This window comes from Vipera ursinii, assembly GCF_947247035.1.
Source record: "Vipera ursinii genome assembly, chromosome: 2".
In the NCBI taxonomy this organism is placed as follows: domain Eukaryota; kingdom Metazoa; phylum Chordata; class Lepidosauria; order Squamata; family Viperidae; genus Vipera; species Vipera ursinii.
In genome coordinates, this window is record NC_139513.1 from 48,837,629 (window position 1) to 48,864,546 (window position 26,918).

Below are 26,918 nucleotides of genomic sequence, written 5' to 3' on the forward strand. Positions count from 1 at the left end.
CCATTAGGATCTATGCAATATACACTAATAGTAATGTTTGGATCACTGAAATCTTGTGCAACATGTCTGGCAAATGTTTCTCTGTAATTGGAAAGAATAAAATTGTAATAATTGCATGTTATGCTGCCTTCTTCAATCTGACCCCTACGTACTTTAGAACTGAACTTCCACAGTTCTTAAATAGCATAGTTCTTGACTATATTTACTGAGGAATTTGGGAATGTAATCCTAGCCCACCTGGAGAGTTGTCATTTTGCAGAAGACTTATATAACATGATGATCCCCATTACCTTTGAACAGTTTATGACTTGAACCCTTGCTAGTTAAATTTGCTTGATCTTACAAAGAAGCATTGCAAAACAGGAACAATTTTGTTAAAACCATCCCTCTTTTTCTCTTCAAATTCCCACCTTCACAGGTTCTACTGTGACAGCCAATGTTTGCAAAAAAATCACAGCTCAGTTGACTGGAGCTATTGGAAAGCAAGACGACGTGTCGGTACAACTTGAGGCCCTTGACATTTTGTCAGACATTTTGAGCAGGTACATTTTAAAAAGTTGTTTTTTTCAACAATGTGCTTCCCAAAAGCTTTAAAATGTTCTTCGCTGGTAGCATTTTAGACTCAGAATTCTCCAGTCAGCAATTCTGAGCATTGAAGTCCACACATTTTAAAGGTGCTAAGGTTGAGAAACGTAGCTTTAGATAAAATGGGCTCTAAAAGCAAGGCAAACTACCAAAGATCCCTGGGAATGCAGCACACACAAATGACAAATTATCCCTTTTGCTTCTAAGTCAAAAAGCCCAAACAGCTACCGTATTTTCCAGCGTATAAGACGACTTTTTAACCCATGAAAATCACCTCAAAAGTTGGGGGGTCGTCTTATACGCCCAGTCGTCTTATACACCGGAAAATCAGTGGGTGGTGTCTGGCGGGAGCCGGCAGGGCAGTCCTGCGCACGCGCGCACTCCCCGGCTGCTCCTTAGCAGCCGGGGAGTGCGTGTGTGTGCAGGACTGCCCTGCCGGCTCCCGCCCGACGCTGTTCCCTCTTGAGGCAGCTGCTGCCTCAAGAGGGAAGAGCATCGGACAGGAGCCGGCAGGGAAGTCCTGCACACGCGCGTGCACGGAGGACTTCCCTGCCGGCTCCCATCCAACGCTGTTCCCTCTTGAGGCAGCAGCTGCCTCAAGAGGGAAGAGCGCCGGACGGGAGCCAGCAGGGAAGTCCTGCACACGCGCGCGCACGCAGGACTTTCCTGCCGGCTCCCGTCCGACGTTGTTCCCTTTTGAGGCAGCTGCTGCCTCAAGAGGGAAGAGCCGGCTCCCGTCCGACGCTGTTCCCTCTTGAGGCAGCACCTGCCTCAGAGGGAACAGCGTCGGAAGGGAGCCGGCAGGGAAGTCCTGCTGCCGTCTGACGCTGCGCTTCCACTGGGCGGTGCTGGCCGAGACGAGCCAGCAGGCAGCCGCCGTGAACACGGCGCTGAGGGGCAGCGGCAGGACGGCCCAGCGCCTGCAGGACGGCCAGCAGCCCCATGTGCAGCAGCAGCCGCCGGCTCAACAACAGGTCCGAGCGCAGGAGCCGCACCGCCAGGCTGCCCAGGAAAAGCAGCCACACCGAGAGGCTGCACGCCCAGTCCAGCTCCATGAGGGGCAGGGCGGGAAGCCGCCCGGGAAGAGGGACCGGGAGCCCGGGCAAGCGCGCCTCGGCCGACGGTGAGAGGGAAGCGGCACATGAAAAAGAGGCTGCAGGTGGAGCTGCCCTGCCCTGCGCCGAATGGGAGAAGTTCAAGGCCTGGGGGGGGAAGCAGGAGGGGCGCCGGCCGTGGCGGGGTGGCGGCTGCCCTCTGGTGCTGCCTGCCGCCCGGGAAACGCTGCGCCTCGGGGGCCGGCAGAAGCACGGGAGCAGCGGGAGGGCCGGCGGGGCCAGTCGGGCCTTCACCTCTGCGACGGACAGGGAGGGCAGGGCATGTAAGTATTTTCTGGCGTATAAGACAAAAAACCTTGAAAAACTTATTAAATGTAGGGGGTCGTCTTATACGCCGGGTCGTCTTATACGCCGGAAAATACGGTAAATCTTTGAACCAAGGTAGCTTTCCCTATCACGGGTCCTTTGAGATGAAATAGCCAGGAGTTTATTGGCGCTTCTATTCTTAGATTGGTCCTGAGAGAGCACCGTCTTAACAGGAAGAGGAAGGAAGGGGAGAATTTAAGCTGCTCTGCCTTATCAAGTGGATCCTTCCAGGATTCAGGAAGTAACATTTAAGAAACAAAAGATAATCAGAGAAAGTATGTTAAGAGATTTTAATTTTATTTTAGATACACACACAATCTTGCCCCTTTCTTCAAACTGAGGGTTGGTTTCCATTTTTGATGAGCTTATCTATCAGGCCTTTACTTTGCACTCACTCTTAAAACTGTAATTTCTTTTTCTGTAAGCTCTGTCCCCCCGCTAAGCTTAATATCTATTCATGGTTCTCTTTGCTGCTTCATGTCTGTAATAAACTAAATACTGTTTTAAACAGGCGTCTGGTTGCCAGTTTATTGTTTTGGGAGTCTGTGAGCTGGTAAGATACCTCAAAAGATGTAGGCCTGTAAATATTAATTATCAGAACAGTGAATATATTTTCTTGGAAAAAATAAAGCACAAACCTGAAAAAGGGACAAATTTGAAAGAGGTTCACAAGGATAAAAAAAAACTTTTATGTTTATGACTTTGTTTTATAAAGGAAAATCCAGAAGCAAAACCAAGCAAATAAAACATTAAATAAATCTAAAGGACCGTTTTCTGAAATAAAGGACTCTCTTTTGTAAGAAAGGACATAACGGACACTGCAACTACCAGTTAGAGATCTTAAATGACCCTGGGGCCCTTTCAGTGAAGAGGAAAGGGAACATGTCTTCCTTCTTACAGTCTTTCTTATATCCCTGAAAGGAGAGATGAAAGAAAGAAAGGAAAAGAAAGATGGCGGATGCCACTTATAGGCAATAATTGCTGAATGCCACTAAGCTAGTCTGGTTGAGTAGAACTGGCCTTGTCCACGTGGCCAAAACCCCTAATCGCTAAAGGGAAAGTGCAACACATCTGGAAATTGTTAAGTTGTGGAAGATTGCATTAATGAACTCTTGACAATTGGGGGTTCAACTTCTAAAAAAATGAGTATCATTCGGTCAGCTTTACTCCTGTCCATATTGAAACATTGGATTATAGTTGAACATGCTGATTGACAGCATAGTGCTAAAGGTGCAGTTAGAAACAAATCCCTTGATATTTGGTGTGTAAATATTCTGAAATTATTTTTTAAAAAAAATGTTTAGATTTGCAGGGGAAGCTTTGCTTGCACTGAACAGAGAGCTGAATATTGAGGGAAAGTCATACTTCAGATTTCTCTTTTTGCATTTACAAAATGTAATGAGTTCTCATTGTTGCCTTTTAGTCGGATATATCAGATAGCGGAGTTTGTATGCACTAAGTCCTGAGCCCTTAAAGGGACTGTTGGGAAAAGAGCATTAGTATAAACTGTTGCTTTTGTTAATTTGGATTATATTTTGCTGTACATATATATTATTTCTTGCAGCAGTATATGCTCTCTCATATACATCCTTCACGGTCTGCCAGGCTTATTCTTGCAAATAACAAAACGTGTTTTCATCATTATTTATAGAATGTGTTGGCCGCCCATCTTATCATAGGGTAACCCTGGGTGGCTTACAGTTACGTCTAATCTAAAACGTAAACCATGGAAGAGGTGTGAAAAAATGTATTGAAATGTCTGTCTTCAGGAAAGGTAATAGTTAAGTCCGTCTCTGTTTGGAGAACATTTGGTTGAAGTGAGTTTTGTCTATGGTTTCAGGCTAGGGGGAACTCTTTACTCCTTCCATTCCTCCATCCTGAACTGCCTCCTTCCTCAGCTCATCAGTCCCAGGTTGGCCGTTCGGAAGAGAGCCATCATTGCCCTAGGTCACCTGGTCTTGACATGCAATGGGAACATCTTTGCAGAGCTCATGGAACATCTCTTGTCAGAGCTGAAGAGGAATAATTCCACTTCTACTACAAGAACATATATCCAGTGTATTGCTGGTATTAGCAAGCAGGCTGGACACCGCATAGGTAAGCCTTGCGATTTGGATTTTTATCTTGTTTTTTGACCTGTGATGGCTGTTTCCACCACTGTTGTTTTATGCCCATTGCTTATCCCAAGAAACTCCATCCAGTCCTGCCTGGCATTTTTAATGAGATATTCACCTTGTTCTCTCTTTAATGCTTATTGTGCTCTGAATATCAACTGTTGTAGAGAATGTTTGGAGTTCCTTAGAGGGTGAGCTTAGTTTGGAATTATGGCCTAAATAATTCTCCATAGATGGACCTCCTACATAATTAATATAATGCTTATTCTAATAGGCCACAAGCTAAGGATAGAAGCGAAGAAGATATTCCCTACCAAAGGCATTTCCAGAATAGATACATCCAAATGGCTCGAGTTTTTGAAATCAACCAGGGGTGATAGGGAAAATCTTCATTTGGAAAATGGTAGGGTTTAAGAACTTAATGGGTGATTTCACAATATAGTTTTTTTCCCCTTCTATTGACACTATTTTCTTGGGTGCCTTGAGTCTTGTGTTTTTTTCTGTCCAAGATACAAATTCTGACTGCACACTTGGATATGGATATGGGCTTTCATATCAGAGAAATTAAATCATATTATATTTTTGATATGCCAGATGTTCCTTCTAGTGCTGTTTTGCAAAGGAATAGAAAAACACTGTGGTGGATTTGCTATGCCACATTTTGATTGGAATACAAATATATTGAGTTCATCAAGCAGCGTTAAATGAGAAGGACATGTCTTCAACAAAACAGAACCAGAACAGACATTCTTTTCTCCTGTGATACTTCTTGCAATATCTTTCCTGTGAGATAGTCGGGCCCAGGTCCACCTTGCTTCAAAAGGCCATGTTCTCAATGGACCCCGGTTGTTCAGTGGATCTGGGGAAGTATTTTGTGGATGACTTACTCTGTCTCTGCCTTTTAGGGGACTACCTAGAGAAGATGATCCCATTGATAATTCAGTACTGCAATGTAGAGGATGATGAGCTGAGGGAATACTGCTTCCAAGCCTTTGAGTCTTTTGTAAGAAGGTTTGTACCTTTTACTTAAGCGTTGTATGTAGCTGACTTGGCTCCCATGTTCTTTTGTTCTAACTTTTAGAAGGAAATCTATTTTTTTGGTCACCTGTTGTTTGCAACAGGTATCAGAGCTATCTGCTCCAACTATCTGTGCTTGATTAGTTACCAGAAAAGTGCAGGTTTATCTGTAGATGTCATGGTTTCCATGGGTGATAGACCTGTATCTGCTAGAAGAATTACCTATCTTTAAGCAAAGGCCTTAGAGGCCAATTTGCGGTAAGTTTATGGAGTAGCCCAGCATACTCCATCTCTCTCTTTCCTTCCAAATCTGAATTGCTGTACATTCCTGTTAAAGAAGTCTCATCTAGTGGTTCTGGAGAATTGAGACGATCATTTTCTGCAACTAGGATTTTTGAGATTGTTACTTTTTAAAATAAGATTTTAACTTTTTTTAAAGGCTGATAATAAACAAAGTGGATATCTCTGTTAGGATGAATGTATAAACTGGATAATGAGGGATGAAATATGGCTGTTGCAAATAAGAGCAATATGATTAGATTAGCTTCTTGTGGGCTAAAAATAAGTGAACGATTACATGGCAAAGATTATATCTGTATGATTCCATACTTGTAAACACTACAACATAAAGCATTGGGAAGTATGCTGATTCTTAAAAAATGATGTATTGCTGTGTGCTGAACCTGGGGATTAGAGATGCAATGTCAGTTAACCCTATGGAAAACATGATCAACAGAATTAAACCTTATATTCTATGCTAATCTATGATTATCTTGCTGTTTCTAAAGGTGTCCAAAAGAAATTGGCCCTCACCTTCCTAGTGTGACAGGATTGTGCCTCAAGTACCTAACCTATGATCCAAATTACAACTATGATAATGAAGAGGAGGATGAAGATGAAATGATGGAGACTGAAAATGGAGAAGATGAGGAGCAAGGTGCTGCACAATTAGGATTATGATGTCATTAATTAAGATGGATTGCCTCTGCCACCAGTTCAGGCAGTTCTTTCAAATCATCCTGTTTCCTTCCTGAATCAATATTTCAGGGCTCAGAAGAGCATGGAAATTATAAAGCCATTCCTGCTCTAAGTCAATTAGGGAAAAGTCTCAAAAATATGTCCAGATAGAACTGTGGTGCATCTAAGGAAGGGTTTAAATGAGTAGGTAAGAGTAGGTGAGAAAACGTGTTTGTGTCAATGCTGCAAACATTGACATGTTTTTGCACTGACAATATAAGAGACAGCCTGTTACTTTAATTGCTTCATTTGCGGGGGGCAGGACATCTACCCGGATGTTGTGAGAAGATTGGAAAAGCCCGTGTAAAGAATGGGAAGTGAAATCTCCTATGTAAAACTAATTGGATAATGTGATTATGACGTGTAGATAAGGGCAGGGATTGTGTGTATGTTATGAAGGGTTTGGGGGGAGGAGATTTCAGATTCTGGCATCCCTCCATGAGTGCCGATGTTTTGCTTCATTACTAAGACTTTTTAGATAAATAATATGCCTGCAATTTGTTTGAATTGTCTCATTTATCGGAACCATGACAGTGTGATCTCAGGTTTCTATATGTTGATAAAGGTTTCTGAAGGTGCTTGTTCATGGCTGTCATAATATCATTCTCTGCTATGAATCTTCCTTAAATTGGAAAAGCACAGTGAATTGACTAGGTTCATTGCTCCCGCCCATTCCCCTCTCCCTGACCTAAAGTTGTCATGGCTCTTGTTACTTGCATGTGAAAAAAGAAAAAAAAACAAGAAAGCCTGTCCTGGTATAGACCAACTATCAGTTATCCTTGCCCAGGGGTAGGCAACCTCGGCTCTTTTATGACCCATGGACTTCAACTCCCAGAATTCCTCAGTCAGCTATGCTGACTGAGGAATTCTGGGAGTTGAAGTCCATGAGTCATAAAAAAGCCGAGGTTGCCTACCCCTGTCCTTGCCCCTTCTGTAGTTGATGTTACTAGCAGTTGGTCTGTGTAACATAAGGAAGACTTAGGGAAATTTCTTCTTCCCAGTCTAAATTTGTAAAATGAAATAACAGCCTGGCTCTTTGTTCTTGGCATTGTAAGGTGAAAATGCAGCTCTCACATGAGCCAAGGGTTGCATTTGACGTCGGACTTACATGCTGGGAATAGATTTGAGCTACACCTCCACAGTTAAAAGAATCCAGGGAACAAAATCAAGTTGGGATTAATTTAGGATTTAATTGAAACCATCATGGTAGCTCCCCTCTCTGAGATCTTTCCCACCAGAAGTACTTACGGTATTTCTAATCCTATATGAATTTTGGCCAGCTATGAAGTACCTATTTTGAGTTTGTTTTTGGTTTCGATAGTTATGTACTGGGATGTGAGTTCATTTAATGCTGTCCAGAGTCGTCCATCGTGCTCAAAGCTCTGGAGGTGAGCTGCATGAGGTACATGGTAGCTTATGTGAGAATTTGACCACACAGTCAACTTGTAAAATAACCCCTGCTGAGTTTTCTTTTGAAACAAACAACAAAAAAAGAGTTCTAACTACAAGATCTGTCCAGAACGACTCTCTTTTCCTTCCTTCCTCCTCAGAAAGTGATGATGAGTATAGCGATGATGATGACATCAGCTGGAAAGTTCGTAGGTCTGCTGCAAAGTGCCTTGAGGCCATTGTCAGCACCAGACATGACCTTTTGCAGGATTTCTACAAAACACTCTCTCCGGCCTTAATAAACAGATTCAAGGAAAGGGAAGAGAATGTTAAGGCTGACATCTTCTCAGCGTATATATCTTTACTGAAGCAAACTCTGCCCATTCAGAGTTGGCTGCAAACTTCAGATGAAGTAGGCAAAGAGGACATACCTCTCACCATGCTCCAGAACCAGGTGAGTTGACCTTAACCACGTGTCACTGTTTGGCATGATAACACGGATGCAACTGCTGTTTCAAAATGTGGTTTCAGCTGTTCAGAATTGAGCTATCTGTGGGATACCTTTCACGATGTCTTGTGAGGTTTTTTATCATTTTAACTCTTCTTTGATGGACTCAATATTATGCAGCTACTTGAAAAGGTTACTGCCTCTTGCCCTATTTGGTATTCTGAAGGATAAACATAGTTTTAGCCTTTCTGTGGAATTGACTTTCTGGTCTGGTCCACCTAGTAAAGTTGACAGCAGCAGCCTAGCAGATATCAGTGGCAATATTTGTAGGCCTTGTCGCCTGTCCAGAATTGTTGCTGTTGATGCTTATTTGTTGTGACTTTTACAGTGATAATCTTACTGAAAGACTTTCTGTACCAGTTCTAAATATGTAGCCATCCAGCAACATTAGGAAGGATGTAAGCTTATGTAAATAAGCTCAGCTATATAGTAGTGATCTGCTCAGTGATTTGACCACTCTGTCCTGATTTTGGAGAGCAGGGTGACTTGTCTGCCCATTAAAAATAATGATTGCTTAAGTAAAGGTTTGGCTAATTGTTAGAAATAACTATAGAGATCACACGAGTTGAGGTGGAAGTGGGGCAATATATTTAAATAAATAAAATAATGGGCTATTGAAGATTATATTTTTGCCTAAGGGGAAAAAATATAGTGATTATTTCTCTACTTTAAATAAAACGTCATGATTTTGTGTACCTATAAGTCTTCATTTACCACCGAAAGCATTTTCCACGTGGATTAAGTTTCCTTTTTGTACCAAATAATTAACACTCGCTTGGATTTTGAGTTCTTTTGGCTTTGAATTGGATTACTAACGAGCTTCTTTCTAATCGTACAGGTTCCAAATATTATCAAAGCTTTGCACAAGCAGCTTAAAGAGAAGAGCGTCAGGTCAAGACAAGGATGCTTCACTCTTCTGACGGAACTAGTGAACGTCCTCCCCGGTTGCCTGGCGGATCACATACCTGCACTAGTGCCTGGTAAGGCTTGTCTGTTGACTAAACAATGACAGAGCAATTTTGAGCAAAGGTCACTTTTCACTCTACGAAACCAAGCAGTAAATAATAAAGCAACTTCTCTTCTACTGATATTTTGTTCTTTAGATTCAAGACTGTCTTTCTGTTCCTCTATACCAGGGATAGGCAACCTTGGCTTTTTTATGACTCATGGACTGAGGAATTCTGGGAGTTGAAGTCCATGAGTCATAAAAGAACCGAGGTTTCCTACCCCTGCTCTATACGCATCAGAGGATGTTATGCCCTTGGCTTAGCTGAGGCCAGTGACTGCAGATATGGGGCCATCTTTTTCTTCTTTTAAAAAAAATCCATGTGAGCAGCCAAAGACTGAGTAAATTGTACATCTGCTTAATTTCCACATATCATCATGGAGAATTCTGAAAGATCTTTCGTGCTTCTGTTTTTTTTTTAAGCCAGTATACTACCACAGGGATCCCCAACCTACGAGCTGCGGCCTGGTAGCAGGCCGCAGGTGCTTAGCCAGCAGGCCACAAAAATGGCTGGCCAGGACGCACACACATGGGCACGCATTCCCCCCCACTCACGCTAGCGCCCGTGGCCCTGTTTGCGCATGTGTGGGGACTTGCGCATCCCATTTGTGCATGCGCGAACAGGCTGCTAGTGTGTATGTGTGCAGCCCGTTAGCACATGCATGAACGGGCACTCGCCACTGCGGGGGTGCACAACTGTTTGCGCATGTGCACAGCACCAGCGCATGCCACATGCGTGGGCACTGCCACTACTACTGCGCCAGTGGGTGTGCCCGTTTGCATGCGTGCGCATGTGCATGCAGTTATTTGGAAGCTACTCTCCCCTCTGGACCATGAGCCCAGAAAGGTTGGAGAACTCTGTTCTACAGAATTCTGTTAATTGAGGTTCACTATTTTTCTGTAGGAAATACTGAAACACGTAACTTTTACTGCAGAATATCATCTCTTGTTAATTGATGGTCTCATATTTGCCTCTGTTGAAATGAATGAGGAAGTGGCTATCTGGGGTTTATTCTGTCATCTGAATTTTCTCAAAATATAACCAAAAATTCTACTAGTATTTTAAATCTGTATAATTTCTGGTTATTTGTGGTTTTTCGTTTGTTTTAATTCTCTATTCCTGGATATGTGATATAAAATAATTGTAGAATACTGCAGCAGTTCTCTGCCAAACTGGTTTTATCGTAACCTAGGAATAAACTATATGCAAATGTACAACACAAACTATTTGATAATATATTTTCCAAATAGACCTTGTAGTTAATAACCACTTTCTGAAGTCAGTGAAGTCTTTTGAATTCTAGCAGCCATGTGTAAAGTTTCTTAAAATAAATCTGAACCACTCAATAATCAATTTGAAGATGCTGTGAATTGTATCCAGTGGTATCTGCCTACCACTGTAATAGATACCAGCCAAGAAATAAATCCCTATTCGCAGTGTAACCTCATGCATGTACCCTAATCTTTTATTTATTAGATTTTTTTAAAAAATAAAACAACACAAGATGAGCACAAAGGTTTTTTTGACAGCCTACCGTGCTGCAGAAGTTTGGGGAATCCTTTGCAACAGATCTGAGGGACACATGGGATGTGCAGAGTGTGGGGATAAGAAACTATCTATTGTAAAAAAAAAAGAGTCTTTTGATGAGGTTGGATAAGGTGCAACTATAAAGCAAGCTGACCAGTGTTTTCTTGGCACAGGTATTGTCTTCTCCTTGACGGATAAATCCAGTTCCTCCAATATGAAGATAGATACTCTGTCTTTCCTTTATGTTGTTCTCTGCAACCACTCCCGAGAAGTGTTCCATCCCTATGTTAAAGCACTGCTGCCACCAGTTGTAATTTGCATCGGGGATCCTTTTTACAAGATAACTTCAGAAGCTTTGCTAGTGACTCTACAGATTGTGAAAGTAATTCGTCCCTTGGATGTGCCTTGTGCATTTGATGCCAAACCTTACACGACAGACTTGTTTTCCGCAACGTTGAAGAGGCTGAAAGCGGCTGACATTGACCAGGAGGTCAAGGAACGGGCTATCTCTTGTATGGGGCAAATTGTTTCCAATCTAGGGGACTACTTAAGCAGTGAACTCCAGCCAACCCTGAAGATTTTCCTTGAGAGACTGAAAAATGAAATAACTAGACTGACCACGGTCAAAGCACTTACTCTGATTGCAAATTCTCCACTCAAAATAGACTTGAGGCCCATTCTAGCAGAAGGCTTCCCCATTTTGGCTTCCTTCTTGCGTAAGAATCAGCGTGCCTTGAAACTGAGTACTTTGACAGCTCTGGATGTCTTGATCAAAAACTATAGTGATAGCCTCAAGCCAGCCATGATTGAATGTGTTCTAATGGAGCTTCCGGATTTAATTAGCGAGAACGATATGCACGTTTCTCAGGTGGCCATTGTGTTCCTTACTACTTTAGCTAAGGTTTATCCTTCATCCTTGTCCAAGATCAGTGGTACAGTTTTGTCGCAGCTTTTCCAACTTGTTTACTCACCTTTGATGCAAGGAGGGGCCCTGAATGCCATTGTAGACTTCTTCCAAGCACTGGTTGTGATCAAGGCGGTCAACATGAGCTATGCTGACCTGATGAAGCAGCTAACTAGTCCTATATACGCCTCAACTTCTAGTGGAGTCTCCAGCACTTTGCATAAGCAGGCTTTTCACTCTGTTGCCAAATGTGTGGCGGCCCTTTCTTCCGTGTGTCCAAAAGAAATCCCTGGCATAGTAAACCTGTTCATTCAGGATGTGAAGAATCCAAAGTCTACCATCGCTGTCAAAATGTTGGCTTTCCTCTCGCTCGCAGAAATAGGTCGCACCACCAACCTGAGTGCTCAGAAGGAGCTCAAAGCCGTGATCCTGGACGCATTTGCATCGCCCAGCGAAGAGGTGAAATCGGCGGCTTCCTATGCTTTGGGCAACATCAGTGTGGGCAACCTGAAAGAATACCTTCCCTTCATGCTGAAGGAGATCGGTGGCCAGCCTAAGCGGCAGTACTTGCTGCTTCATTCCCTGAAAGAAGTCATTAGCGCTTCCCCAGCAGAGAGTCTGAAACCTTATGGGGAGGACATATGGGCCCTGCTTTTCAAGCACTGTGAATACACAGAGGAAGGAACCCGCAACGTTGTTGCTGAATGCTTGGGGAAATTGACTTTAGTAAACCCTTCTCAGTTGCTGCCCAGGCTGAAAAAACAGCTGTTCTCAGGTAAGGAAAGGGAAACGATAGTACTGAGGCAATTGCGCAGCTGAGTGGAGGATTGTACTCTTCTCTTTAAATCAGTGCTGTAGACCAGGGCTTTTCAACCAGTGGTACGGGTACCACCTGTGGTACATTGGCACCTGGCAGGTGGTACGCGACCATCCTAGAAAAGTGGTAGCGGGGGAGGGGAATGAGCTGAACCGGTGGCAGCACCGCACAAGCCTGAGCAAGAGATGGCAGGGCTGTCAGGGCTCAGTGGAAGTGCCAGGATTAGCACCAGGCTTCAGCTGGAGTTTGGTGCCGATCCTGGCACTTCTGAGCCCAGAAGAAGCACCGATCAGCTGGAATATTGCAGCATCTCCATGGTCTTGTGATTTACATTCAGATGTTTGGCAACTGATTCATTTTTTCAGAGCCATTGGAACTTTGAACAGTCACTAAGCAAACTATTGTAAGTCGAGGACTACCTGTACTTCATCACTTTTTTCTTCTTTTTTTTTCCGTTGGTCGTCAAGTTTTTGACACCTCGCTAGGTGACTGGTGGTACTCGGATGTTGCCATATCCTAAAAGTGGTACAATGGGTGAAAAAGTTGAAAAGCCCTGCTGTAGACCTGTGGGATCATGTAGCGCATGTTTACCTTCTGGTGTCCATCCTTAACAAACTGCTTTGGGGAGATTGTTTGTATCCTGCTCAGGTTCCTTCAAGAAGATCATGTCCCGTTCATGTTGGAGGCACCGTTTTAAGGCACTTCCTGGTCAAAAGGATTAGCCGGTGATAACACCGTTGCCCAGGGGATGCCCATGGAGACTCCTTTCACATCTCCGTCAAAGAGCTGGAGCGAACGATGGGAGCTCACCCTGCCACGCAGCAGCACTCGGGTCTTGAACCCGGGCTTTCTAACCTCCATCCTAGCATCCTAAACACGTGAGCCATTGTGCTCCTTCAAGAGGATGAGCATTATAAAAAGAGAGCTCAGAATTATTTTCACACAGTGCATGCTGGGGTTGCTCGTGCTGCTTCATATTATCTGTGTTCTGGAAAAGATGAAGAAAAGTGATCTTAGGGGGAGAAAAGACGGTAGAAATGATCTGTGTTCTTTTAAGATAACTTTTTCCCACTTCTCATTGTAGGCTCCCCCTATGCTCGGAGTACAGTGGTGACTGCAATAAAATTCACCATCTCGGATCAGCCACAAACCATTGATCCCCTTCTTAAAGGGTGCATAGGTAATTTTGAGTTTTGATAAAAAGACTTTCTTTGGAAGTCAGAATAGTGGGTCTTGTTAAATTTTTTTAAAAAAAACAACCACCACAGAGTGGAATTAATGAAAAAGAGAAATGACCCAAAGAATTAATTGCTATAAGAACGTGATCTTTACCTGAACGTGCTTTGCTTTGCTTTCATTGTTGCACCTATATCCACCCAACCCTTTCCTGATTGAATCTGAGAAGTTGTTTAAACTCTAAATGTTATCTGATGTCAAAATGAGTTGGGTGGGGGGGCAAGTTGAAGTTGAATCCAAAGAAGTGGTGCTTCTGACCAGTTAAAACAGGAAATATGTACCCAATATATAACGGAGGGTGTTATTCTTTCTTTGTCAAGAAACAAAATCCAGGCAAATCTTTAACTGATTCCATTCTCATTAAACATATTGGCATGCCATTTCCATAATGAAGTGAATACACAACTGCTGTCTAAAATAGAGAATAGTTTTGTTAAATATGCGTAGTTCATCTGAATTGTTTCCACATTGCTATCTTTAAAGTACCTGATTCTACGACCGAGTCTAGATGTTAATGCAACTTAAATATTGACGCAGGGGAATTAATGACAGAATAGGCTGTCCATTTGATCTCTCCTGCCTGGTTTGAAAATTCAATTTTTTTTTGCCCTCCACCTGCTTTTTGAATATTATGTGTATCCCAGAATGTATTTAAAGCTAGCGTTAATGTCTTTTAAACTCTTGTTATGCTATAATCCTGCAGGTGACTTCTTGAAAACACTTCAGGATCCTGACCTGAATGTTCGTCGTGTGGCTTTAGCTATGTTTAATTCTGCTGCTCACAACAAACCTTCCCTAATCCGAGATCAGCTCAGTACCGTCCTACCCCATCTATACAACGAAACCAAAATTAGAAGGGAACTCATACGAGAGGTAGGGACCATATTCTATTTCCACATTAACCCCTTCTGAGGTTGGGTCAGGTGTGGGCAGCTATGGCTCCTGTACAACCTGTGAATGTCAACTTCCATGCTGGCTCAGGAACTCTGGGAGTTGATGTCCACACATCATAAAGGGGCCATAGCTGCTGATCCCTGAGCTGGGTGGTTCCCCCAGTACTCCTAACCTACTGTTGTTGTTTTGAATGATGGCGAGAGATAGTGCTGCCTGACCAGATGTGTGTGTGTGTGTGTGTGTGTGTGTGTGTGTGTGTGTGAATATAATTAACCCAATGTTCTTGAGACCTGAAAGTAAACTAATCCCATAAATGCATAGAAGTTATTACTGAACCTGTAATCTGAAGCTTTAAATTGGAATGCATTCAGCTGAACTTTAACTGGAAATGAACCAGTCATTTCTGTGGCTTCAGGCGGGGCCAGATAAAGTTGGCGTGTGAAAGTTTTCCTTTTTTTTTTTAGAACTTCCAGCTAGTTTGAATTTCCCCTTTTAGGTAGAAATGGGGCCCTTCAAACACACAGTAGATGATGGGCTCGATGTGAGGAAAGCTGCCTTTGAATGCATGTACACACTGTTGGAAAGCTGCCTTGACAGACTGGACATCTACGAATACTTAAATCATGTGGAAGATGGCTTGAAAGATCATTATGATATCAGGGTAACATTTAATTTTTTAAAATTAATTTTGGAGCTTCTAATTTCATTATTTCATTGAACTGTAGGGCTCTCTTGGATGAATCAATTTACCCCCACGCAGTGAATTCAGACTTTTCTTCTTCCACAAAGACAATGCCCAAGCTGAGGGGGGGAGGAAGGGGAGGGGAGGGGAAGGGGCCTATGAGAGCTAAATGACCCACCTCCACGTTATTTTCTTCTGCCTTGTAACCTAGAAGAAAGAGCCAGTGGGCGGGAAATTTGTTGCAGTGTTGTAAAGCAGCAGCCCCCAATCTTTTGGGCACCAGGGACCGGTTCCGTGGAGAGAGCGTTTTTTCCATGGACCGGAGGGGGCGTGATTTCGCATGCTGCCTGCATCCCGCGGATGGGGCTTCACTTATTTGTGCGGCCTGGTTTCTGGCATGCCGCGGCCCGGTGCCAGTCCACAAACTAGGGGTAGGGGACCCCTGTTGTAAAGGGTCTGTTTTAAAGCTGAAAGTTGTTATGATAAAAGTGACCACGTTGGTGGAAATTATTACTGAAATATATGCTTTAGCAAAATGATGTTAAGGTAAGCTTTTTCCTTTCTTCATTATGAAGATGCTGACTTTCATTATGTTGGCTCGCCTGTCAACACTCTGCCCTAATGCAGTCCTGCAAAGATTAGAGCGGCTTGTTGAACCACTGCGAGCAACGTGTTCAACTAAGGTAATGAATGTATTTATACTTTGAATGTCCTACTTCTCTTTTTTTTCCTGAGGTACCTAATTTTTCATGTCCTAAGAGACGAGGGATTACTGTTGCAGTGCAGTGACAGTTGCAATCCTTGACTTACATCCATTCATTTAATGACCATTCCAAGTTACAGCACGGGAAAAAGTGACTTACAACTAGTCCTCACACTTACAACCATTGCAGCATCCTGTGGTCACATGATTGCCATTTGTGACCCTCTCAGTCAGCTTCTGACAAGCAAATTGAATGGTGGAAGCCAAATTCACTCAATGACCCCATGATTCATTTAACAACTGCAGTGATTTGCTTAACAGCCGTTAAAATGTCGCAAAATCAGGCATGATGTACTAAGCAACTGCCTTGTTTACCAATGGAAATTCTGGTCCCAATTATAGTTGTGACTGAAGTGGAAGTGACTGAAGCTATCTTATCTGATTGTCTGGGATGAATTTCACCTGATTGGCCCAAAGGAAGTGGACAGAGTTCTCAAAACTGTGAACTCTGCTGTCTGTGTTTTCAAATAATGTCTCCTGCCCTGGTTGATCAGGATGAGCTGGTTTGTGGCATGTAATCTGGCTCAAGCAGTAATGAACACTTCCTTGAGAGCAGAGTTGGTCCATGTGTTTTGAAGCAATTGGTCCATCCCTCCTTAAGAAGCCATACTTTGATCCAATAGTATTGGGGACAATTTTACCTTGTCTTCAACCTTCCCTTTTAAAGAAAGGATTGTTCAGAAAGTGGTAGGTGTGTGTGGCTTCAGGGCTTTTTGAAGTTTTTAAAGCCATTTTCAGGCTAGGTTGAAGTACCAAGACGGTATTGATCATGAGTGTGGTGCTCTTTGGAGGCCTCAAAATGGAGGTGGTATACCCATCCTTGCTCTCCTCGATCTCTCAGCAGTTTTCAGGACCATTGACCACGGTAGCCTTCTTGACCATCTTTGGGGACTTGGGAGTGGGGGGCTTTGTTTTGCAGTGGTTCTTCTTCCCCCAAGGCTGATCCCAGTAGCTGTTGGATATAGAAGGAACAAATCCAAACGTCGACCTCTGATATGTGGGAAATCTTAAGGCAGGGGTAGGCAACCTTGGCTCTTTTATGACTCGTGGACTTCAGGAATTCTGGGAGTTGAAGTCCACGAGTCATAAAAGAGCCAAGGTTGCCTACCCCTGTCTTAAGGCTTAATTATCTCCCTATTCCTATTTAAAAATTTAAATGACCCCACTTAGCAGTTTTATCAGCACTATACGAACAATGCGCTCGAGGCTTTTCCCCAGGTCTGGTGACTCTGAGGGATGGGGGAGAACAGGTTGCGGCTCAAACCTGACAAGATTATGTGACTCTGGGTTTTTGGCCTCTCCCTTGGATGTAATCTGCATCCATTTCATCTACAATTCTTGATGGGATTGCATTTCCCCAGTGTTGGGCTTGATCTCAGCTCCTGCCTGGAGAGCAGGTGGTGTCATGGCTAGGAATGATCTTTGTAGATTTGTCTTGTGCACTACTTGTGGACCAGGAGTCTCTGCTATCACTCTTGCCTTTATTGGATTCCTATAACTGGATTCCTACAATGTGCTGTACGTTGGGCTGTTCTTGAAGAATTCGGAGGTTTCAGCTGCTCTAGAATATGCAGAGATTAGTACATTTTAGACTTATTTAACATCTCCTAAGTGTTCTACACATGGGCAGGTATGTAACTTTCCTTTTCTTGACATTGCAGATGTATCAATGTGATTGGTAATATTTTAATTTTGCCTGAGGATCTTATAAAAATATTCTAATCATAATCATTTTTTCCCCTAGGTAAAGGCTGGTTCCGTAAAGCAGGAATTTGAGAAGCAAGATGAATTGAAACGTTCAGCGATGAGGGCAGTAGCTGCTCTACTGACCATTCCAGATGCAGATAAAAGCCCGGTAATGGCTGAATTTTCTTCCCAAATCCGAGCCAACCCAGAAATGTCTTCCCTCTTTGAAAGCATTCAGAAGGATCCCACTTCATTATCAACAACAGAATCAATGGATCTGAATTAGAATTCTTGGACTATTTTGTCTGCTTCTTACAATCCAGTTTCCAGCGCGGAAGCTAGAAATTTTAAACAGGTGTCATTTTAAAAATGACAATTATTTCTATTGAAACCAGTTACGATTTCAGATATGAGAAACAGCAACCTTATTTTTCAGTTACCACTTATTCCTTAGTTCTGAAATGCAGTCATGCCAAGAGTCGTCAACCTAATTACAGCATTGACAAGTGTTATTTACCACCCCTTCTATTATTATTATTATTAAAGTGAAAAACCATGATGTATTCTTAGAAGGGATGAGACTGTCATGCTGTATCCCCAAATGAATCAAATAAGATGTGGCAAGTACATCAGTTAAATACTGGTGGTTTGCGTTTGCTGATATTACAATTAAGTGATTTTTCATGGTGTTGCAAGATTTTATAGCTATTCCCTGCCTCCCTCCTCCGAAATGAATATTAAACTAATAAGTATCTCAACTGTCTTCCAAGACTGAATGCCTTATGCTTCGTTAATGTGGTTTGTCTGCCACTGTGTAATTTTTTTCTTGTATGGACCCTCTTGCTAAGAATTCTTATTTTTTAAAAGGAGCTGATACCAAAGCATTATTTCAAAGTATATAAAATTAGCATGTTGTTATCAAGAGACATTCATTTGGTATAAAGTATGTTGTAATGAATTGGCACCATTCATGTATCAAAATGGAAATACATCTGTAGTGTTCTCAATTTTTTTCGCTTAGCAAGGATCATTACATTTCATTGGGGGGGGGAGTCATATGCCACAATACGTGAATCACTTAAGTGCTCTATTTATAAAACAGGGTGTCCACCTTTTGCTGTACATGCATCAGAAGAAAATAAAGTTAAATATATAAAAAATAATGGGATTTGGTTAAGTATTGGTTTTCTACCCAACTAACTTTTGTATGGACGCGTATGTCGATCAGAAGGTCGGCAGTTTGGCGGGTCGAATCCCGAGTGAGCGCCTGTTACTCGTCCCAGCTTCTGCCAACCTAGCAGTTCGAAAGCACGTAAAAATGCAAGTAGAAAAATAGGGACCACTACGGTGGGAAGGTAACAGCGTTCCGTGCGCCTTTGGCGTCTAGTCATGCCGGCCACATGACCACGGAGACGTCCTCGGACAAGCGCTGGCTCTTCGGCTTTGAAACGGAGATGAGCACCGGCCCCTAGAGTTGGAAACGACTAGCCCGCATGTGCGGGGGAACCTTTACCTTATGAAAAATAACAATTTTGAAAATGCTAGATCAGTGGTGGTGAACCTATGGCACGCGTGCCAGAGGCAGCACTCAGAGCCCTCTCTGTTGGCACGTGTGCCACTGCCGGCAGCAGCAGGTCCATCAGGTCGCCACCACTGCCTGGAGCAGGAGCCCCGCCCAGCACAAAGGAGGCGAAGCGGCCGACTAGCCAACTCAAGTAGAGATGGTAGAGCAGAGGTCACCAACCATTGTTGATTGGCGGACTGGAAGAAAAGGGAGGGGGAAGCATTTTATGTGCGCGTGTGCGTGCATGCATGCGTGCACAGGGGCATGAGCATGCACGCACTGCAAATGGGGGTGAGGCTAGTGCTTGCGTGATACTAGCCCTGCCCCGTTCTTGCATGGTGCAGCGCCTTGTATCAGCCCCTTGCAGCACGGTGGCCCATTTTTGTGCCCCTGGTTTTTGCGTGCCAGAGGCGGCACTCAGAGGTGCCTCCCTGCCCACCCCTCCCCAAGGGCACGCGTGATACTCACTAGCCCTGCCCTGTTCTTGCATGGTGCAGCGCCTTGTATCAGCCCCTTGCAGCACGGTGGCCCATTTTTGTGCCCCTGGTTTTTGCATGCCAGAGGCGGCACTCAGAGGTGCCTCCCTGCCCACCCCTCCCCAAGGGCACGCGTGATACTCACTAGCCCTGCCCTGTTCTTGCATGGTGCAGCACCTTGTATCAGCCCCTTGCAGCACGGTGGCCCATTTTTGTGCCCCTGGTTTTTGCGTGCCAGAGGCGGCACTCAGAGGTGCCTCCCTGCCCACCCCTCCCCAAGGGCACGGGTGATACTAGCCCTGCCCTGTTCTTGCATGGTGCAGCGCCTTGTATCAGCCCCTTGCAGCACGGTGGCCCATTTTTGTGCCCCTGGTTTTTGCGTGCCAGAGGCGACACTCAGAGGTGCCTCCCTGCCCACCCCTCCCCGAGGGCACCACAATGCTGATGCACCCCTGGCACTTTGCAATAAATAAGTGGGTTTTGGGTTGCGGTTTGGGCACTCGGTCTCTAAAAGGTTCGCCATCACTGCGCTAGATGTTCCATTGTTATGATACAGACAAGAAAAATGTTAACATAATGAATGAAGCCTAGTTGTTTCCAACACTGAAATTACTAAATCAAGTATACAAGTTCAGTGAAATGCAAGTGGCACAATTCACAATAGCTTCAGGTATAGGAACATTCTATATGCTTTATATGAATTTGAACTTGCCACTCTATACAAGGCAATTTTAAAATCTGTGATTTTAAGCACACTTAAATGTTAATGAAACAAAATAGGGAAGCTATTTTGAGGACAGAATCTTAATCAGTAGAGGACATTTAAGTAATTGGGTTCAACGTACAGCTCCATCTTCACAAGTACCATTGCCAAGCCAGGTAACCTCTATGCTACCCTGTATATGCATTTCATTTTTGTTCCCTAAATTATTTTTTTTTCAGATATTCATTTTATTTACTAAAATTCTCAGGCCAATTATCTAAAGCAGAGGTCCCCAACCTTTTGGACACCAGGGACCGGTTCTGTGGTGGTTTTTCCATGGACCGGAGGGGGTGTGGTTGTGTGTGCTGCCTGCATTCCCCAGATGGAGCTTTACTTGTTTGTGCAGCCCGGTTGCTGGCATGCCACGGTCTGGGACCGGTCTACGGACAGGGGGTTGGGGACCCCTGATCTAAAGTGTAAAGAACTTGTTAAATTATATTTCTGCCTTGTAGGGTTTCAGCTATACTCCAATCTGTGTCACTTGCAAATTGAATCAAAATTTCTTTCAAACCTTTATCCATGTAAGTACAATGTTGAACAGAAGATCCAGATCTGAACCCTATAGCACTTCTCTCAATGCTACATTGCTCACAGTAGTTTTCAAGCCAGCTATGTGGTACATCCATTTAATTGTAATTAAATTCAGCCCACACTGAATTAGCTTGATAATCAAAATGTAATATGTCAATATATCTGGAAATCAATTGTGTTCTACAGCATAATTATGTTCTACAGCATTCCCACAATCTTGGAACTTGTTCATTGAAAAATGTAGGTAGTTAGTCTGGGTGGATTTTCTGTTGACAGATTCATTTTGACATCTGGCAATCACCGATTTCCAACTGCATGCTTGACAATACATTCTTTTGCAATGTAACAAATTATCCTATTTGTGCAAATGTTTACGAGCAATCTCACTAATTTTAGAGCTGCCTTGTTTCAGCAATGAGGATTTTCTTTCATGGGTGCACCACCTAGTTCAATTCATGCCAAGAACACACGTTTTCCAAATGGTATACTTTATTAAATATAGCTGTTCCAAGATCAACTATTCATTTTCTTCGCTGCGCAGTCTGGCATTTGGATTGGTAACTTTGATAGCAAGCTGAGCTGCTCTCTCCACAATTACCTTCCGGTTCTTGGATGAAACATTATGAGCAATTTCTGCGCAAAATGACCTAAAAGCAACCACAAAGCGATGTTACAGGTTCTTTGTTAACGTACTGAATGTTTCTGAGAATTTTTTTTCCTCAAAATGATTTTTACGAAAATGCCAGGCAGAGGAAAAACCATCTACCCTGAGCAGAACATAAGCCAATCTACATATGCAACACACCTTCCTCCCCCTATTTCCCCCACAACCACCACCCTGTGAGATGAGTTGGGCAGAGAGAGTGACTGGTCCAAAGCCATCCAGCTAGCTTTCATGACTACCTCTGGGCTTTCTAGCATGGTGCCTTTAACCACTAGACCAGGGGTAGGCAACCTCGGCTCTTTTATGACTCATGGACTTCAACTCCCAGAATTCCTGAGCCAGCATAGCTGGCTCAGGAATTCTGGGAGTTGAAGTCCATGAGTCATAAAAGAGCCGAGGTTGCCTACCCCTGCACTAGACCAAGACTGCCTCTCGTTATTGTCCTGCCTCTGTTAGAGGGGAAGGCAGCAGTGGGTACAGTTTTGGCACTATAGCTTATGTTCTCCAGGCATGGCTGCAAACTCTGGGGAAGCTCACTTTTTAGCCTTTCTTTCTCCTTAGTTTTACTGGGTGAATTAGATGTGCAAAATGAGTCAACTGCCCGGATTCGGTACAGATAATCCTCGACAGTTCATCATTTAATGAATGTCTGAAGTCACAACATCACTCGAAAAAAGTGACTTATGACCATTTTTCACACTTATGACGGTTGCAGCACTCCCATGGTTATGGGATCAAAAGCCAGACGCTTGGCAACTGACTCGTATTTACGATGGCGGCAGTGTCCCAGAATCGTGCGATCAGCTTTTGCGACTTTCTGTCAAGTAAACTCAATGGAGAAGCCAGATTCACTGAATAAACATAGTACTAATTTAACAACTGCAGTGATTCGCCTAACAACTGTGGCAAGAAAATGGGACTAAATTCACGGAACTGTCTCACTTAGCAACATAAATCTTGGGCTCAATTATGGTCGTATGCCCACAACACAACTGACTGCTGGAGTCAATCCTATACTATGCCTCACTGGATCTGTTTGGGATACGTATGTCCCCCACTGCCTTGGGATTAGTGTTTGGGGGCTGAAGAAAAAAATGAGAATAAAATGCAATCACACTTCAGGATTCATATTCCTCATTGGTATTTTTCCAATCTTTTAAATACTTTCTGTCAATAATGACAATATAAAAATTGTTTTCATTTTTCTCAGATTACGGTATAATCTTTCAGCAACGCTAAAGGATTTTGTAAAAGTGGTGAAGTAACAGAAAAGGATTCATCTTAGGCGGGAAGAACAAGACATTCTGAGGAAGAGAATAACAAAAAAGATACCTAGAAAAGGCTGATTTAATGGATCTTTTTCATTTCAGAATGACTTAATTTTACCACATAGCAACGCGACATGGCGGATCCTAAAAAATTACAAAACATTTTTTCCAACTTACTTGTTGCTCATCATTAACACCTCCAGCTCTTTGACATTATGAACAAGAAACTTCCGGAATCCTGAGGGCAGCATGTGTTTTGTTTTCTTATTGCTCCCATAGCCAATGTTGGGCATCAAGATCTGGCCCTTAAACCTTCTGCGCACTCTGTTGTCAATACCTCTTGGCTTGCGCCAGTTACGCTACAAGAATTCAAAAGCAACGGAAGAACTTTAACAATGTTTTCAGAGACTGTCATTTTAAAGTCTTGAAGAACCACAATAAACCACCCACCAGTGTGTTTTAACGTTAACCGAGGATTGACATTCACAAAAAGTGCACCTACCTTGATTTTGACATAGCGGTCAGATTGATGACGGATGAACTTCTTGGTCCTCTTTTTGACAATATTAGGTTTGATGAGAGGCCTCAGAGCTGGCATTGTAACTACGGAAAAAAATATGGAAGGAATTATGGCCTGTAGGCTATAAATGAAATATAAACATGTTGCAGAGTATCTTCCGTTTGTTAGCATGTTTCAGAGCCAGAAACGGAATGGGTGTTTTCTGCAACTTATATCCCTCCTGTGTCCAAAGCTGGAAGAGTACAAAAACTCTCCAGATGCGATCCTGGGAGGTTATTGGATTAAAATGTGAGTTCCTGATCTCTTGTTTCCCCATATTTCTTTAGTATACTGCTTTCTTAAAAATAATACTAATTAAATATTACTTAAAGCAATTAACAGCAAAACCAATGGGTCACCTATTACAAATGGACTCCTGCAAAGTGGAAGCTTTGTCGGAAATCAGATTAACTTTTCCCAGTTGTTTACTGAGATTTTTTTATTTCTAAGTATTGAATAGACTGCAAGGTAAATTACCAAGACAATCTTCATATGCCATTCTAAAAACACATCACAGCATGATGGGTGAGTAAGGTAGTAGTTGCCTTTCTGTGCCCAGTCACTGTTCTTCCAGTTGTCTTCCAACTCTAAAATTTCATCTGAAAAAGACCCAGGTTGGACTTGCCCTTCGGAATTGTGAGGCTTTCAATTGCACGAAACATATATCCCTGTAGTTCATTTTCACATCATGTGAAGTATGCAGACATGGGGAAGATTAGCAAATCAAACCTCTACATTCTTTCATTGCTAACTGAAAGGCTGGAATAGGAACACAATCTTTATACGTAGTTCATGCATATATAAAAGGACCAAGCCCTATAAAGTTAGTATTTCATGTTGTTGTTGTTACTTGCGAAGTCGTGACCGACCCATCACGACCCTATGGACAATGTTCCTCCAGGCTTTCCTGTCCTCTACCATCTTCTGGAGTCCATTTAAGCTCACGCCTACTGCTTCAGTGACTCCATCCAGCCACCTCATTCTCTGTCGTCCCCTTCTTCTCTTGCCCTCAATCTTTCCCAGCATTAGGCTCTTCTCCAGTGAGTCCTTCCTTCTCATTAGGTGGCCAAAGTATTTGAGTTTTAGCTTCAGGATCTGGCCTTCTAAAGAGCAGTCAGGGTTGATCTCCTCTAGGACTGACCGGTTTGATCGCCTTGCAGTCCAAGGGACTCGCAGGAGTCTTCTCCAGCACCATAGTTCAAAGGCCTCCATTCTTTGGCGCTCAGTAGTATTTCATTGAAAGGACCAAATGGCTATTATAAGCTAAGGCTATGCCTAAAATGTCAGGGACGCAGTGGCTCAGTGGGTTAGGATGCTGAGCTTGTTGATCAGAAGGTCGGCAGTTTGGCGGGTCGAATCCCGAGTGCCAAGTAACAGAGCGAGCGCCTGTTACTCGTCCCAGCTTCTGCCAACCTAGCAGTTCAAAAGCATGTAAAAATGCAAGTAGAAAAATAGGGACCACTACGGTGGGAAGCTAACAGTGTTCCGTGCGCCTTTGTGGCGTCTAGTCACGCCGGCCACATGACCACGGAGACGTCCTTGGACAAACGCTGGCTCTTTGGCTTTGAAACGGAGATGAGCACCGGCCCCTAGAGTCGGAAACGACTAGCACGCACGTGCGGGGGGAACCTTTACCTTTATGCATAAAATTATTGCTACTCCTATGAAGAATTATCAAAAACGCTTCATCGTCAATGAAGTTTATCAGATTAAAGAGCAGGTGTACGTATCATTCCCACAACACCCCACAGTTGGATAAATAGCGGGGGGGGGAGAGGGAGAATCAATGCTGGATGGTAGCTGTCAACTGACTCAGATCAAGTAAAGAAACAATGGTCTCTGGGATTGTTTCTCAAACTCAGCAACTTTTTTTTTTATTCCATTTATATCCTGCCCTTCTCCGAAGACTCAGGGTGGCTTACAAGCTTAGCAGTAGCCTTCATTCTATGTATAAGCCTCCTTATTAGGGCTTTCACACACACACCCAAGCGGCATTATTACAAAGTCAGCTTAATTGCCCTCAACAATCTGGGTCCTCATTTTACCAACCTTGGAAGGATGGAAGGCTGAGTCAACCTTGAGCCTGGTGGGATGCGAACCTGCACTAATTGCAGGCAGCTGGTGTTACTTAAGGAGGCATTAGCCCACTGCTCCACCAAGGCTTTGAAGAAGGCTGGACTTGCAACTTCCATAATTCCCAACCGGCCTGCAAACCCGGGGCAGCCTCAAACTCTCCTGCCGCCTCTCGGAACAGCAGATCCAAACCATCGCCTCCCGAGCAAGGAAGGATCCGGGCCGGCAAGCTTTTGCGCTTGTCTGCCTGATGCAATTAATGTAATTAATTTAAATTCATTAATTTCCATCGCAGCAGAAGAAACCGAACCCCGCAACCGAACCGCCCCAATTACAACACGCGAGAAAAACCCGCCCTTTATCCCCGCCTCGGAAAAGAGCGGCGGGAGGCGACGGAAACCATCTCCGAGCAGCCCCGAGAAGGAAGGAAAGGTGGCTGCCAGTTCTCTTCCGCCAGGATGGCAACGGATTCCCGACTTACCGACTGTCTTAAGCGCCGCGGTAGCGAAAGGCGGAGGCACCAAAAAGAGAGAGAGAGAAGGCGGAAGCCGCAAGGGTTGATGGGAGGCTGGGGGAAAGGTCCTGGTAGGTCGGCTAGAGAGAGGCTTTCGAGGCGGAGGGAGAGCCGACGGAGAGCTCCGCCTCCTATCCGGTCAGTCTCGTCAACGGACGGTCAAATGAAATGCCTTCGTTTAAATTCTAGTTAAAATCAAATTCACGTTTAACTCAGTAAAGGCCCTGGGATGTCGGCGGGCCATTAGCGAGGACCTTTATGCGTCACTTCCGCCGATGGGGGCTAATTGTAGGCGGGAAAAGTAATCCTCGGAAGTAAGAAAGTATAGAGCAGGGGTAGGCAACCTCGGCTCTTTTATGACTCGTGGACTTCAACTCCCAGAATTCCTGAGCCAGCATAGCTGGCTCAGGAATTCTGGGAGTTGAAGTCCACGAGTCATAAAAGAGCCGAGGTTGCCTACCCCTGGTATAGAGGGAGCCACACTGGCCCTCCTCGTGGATGTAATTGAGAACCCTTTATAGAGGATTTAAGTAGACGACCCCGGAGTTGTGTGACAAGGAGCGGCAAAGTCGTCCGGAAATATAGTGTGGCGGCCAAACTCTTGTAACTCGCAATTTCTTCATGGTTTTACAGAGTTTTGCGTTTACATGAATTACATTTTAATTCAATATATTACTTTAAAAAAAAACATATCTACCGTCTGACCGTGGGGCGTTAATATCCACGGGGCAGGAAAAAACGAATGATGTTAATATGAATTCCACCATAGAAAAAGTTTTTCCTGATACAGGCAGTCCTGAACTTGTGACCACAACTGATCCCAAAATTTCTGTTGTTAAATGAAACATTTGTTAAGTGAGTTTTGCCACATTGTATAACCTTTCTTGCTAAGGTTGTTAAGTGAATCACGGCAGCTGATGTTAGTAACCCGTTTGTTAA

The 26,918-nt window shown here is 43.7% G+C and overlaps 2 protein-coding genes across 3 annotated transcripts in view; one reads left to right on the forward strand and one right to left on the reverse strand.

Annotated features, from left to right (window-relative positions):
• LOC310633517 (cullin-associated NEDD8-dissociated protein 1-like) overlaps nt 1-18,803 on the forward strand; it is a 31,244-nt gene extending 12,441 nt beyond the window's left edge. The window contains exons 5-16 of one of the 2 annotated variants that reach the window (XM_083351238.1): nt 419-542; nt 3,847-4,103; nt 5,026-5,131; nt 5,926-6,074; nt 7,705-7,997; nt 8,890-9,031; nt 10,759-12,264; nt 13,391-13,486; nt 14,246-14,415; nt 14,933-15,097; nt 15,694-15,801; nt 17,626-18,803. In XM_083351238.1, the coding sequence (XP_083207364.1) occupies nt 419-542; nt 3,847-4,103; nt 5,026-5,131; nt 5,926-6,074; nt 7,705-7,997; nt 8,890-9,031; nt 10,759-12,264; nt 13,391-13,486; nt 14,246-14,415; nt 14,933-15,097; nt 15,694-15,801; nt 17,626-17,853 (3,344 nt within the window). In that variant the 3' untranslated portion in view covers nt 17,854-18,803. The remainder of the gene's footprint in view (nt 1-418; nt 543-3,846; nt 4,104-5,025; nt 5,132-5,925; nt 6,075-7,704; nt 7,998-8,889; nt 9,032-10,758; nt 12,265-13,390; nt 13,487-14,245; nt 14,416-14,932; nt 15,098-15,693; nt 15,802-17,625) is intronic. The other variant, XM_083351239.1, reaches the window with a different exon arrangement.
• Nucleotides 18,804-21,372: 2,569 nt separating this feature from the next.
• Nucleotides 21,373-26,096, reverse strand: RPL32 (ribosomal protein L32). The gene is made up of 4 exons (XM_083352912.1): nt 25,947-26,096; nt 23,336-23,436; nt 23,011-23,192; nt 21,373-21,548 (listed from the first exon to the last, which is right to left on the reverse strand). Exons 2-4 carry the CDS (start codon nt 23,429-23,431, stop codon nt 21,419-21,421), a joined length of 408 nt encoding a protein of 135 aa, XP_083209038.1. The 5' UTR covers nt 23,432-23,436; nt 25,947-26,096; the 3' UTR covers nt 21,373-21,418.
• Between the last annotated feature and the right edge of the window lie 822 nt (nt 26,097-26,918).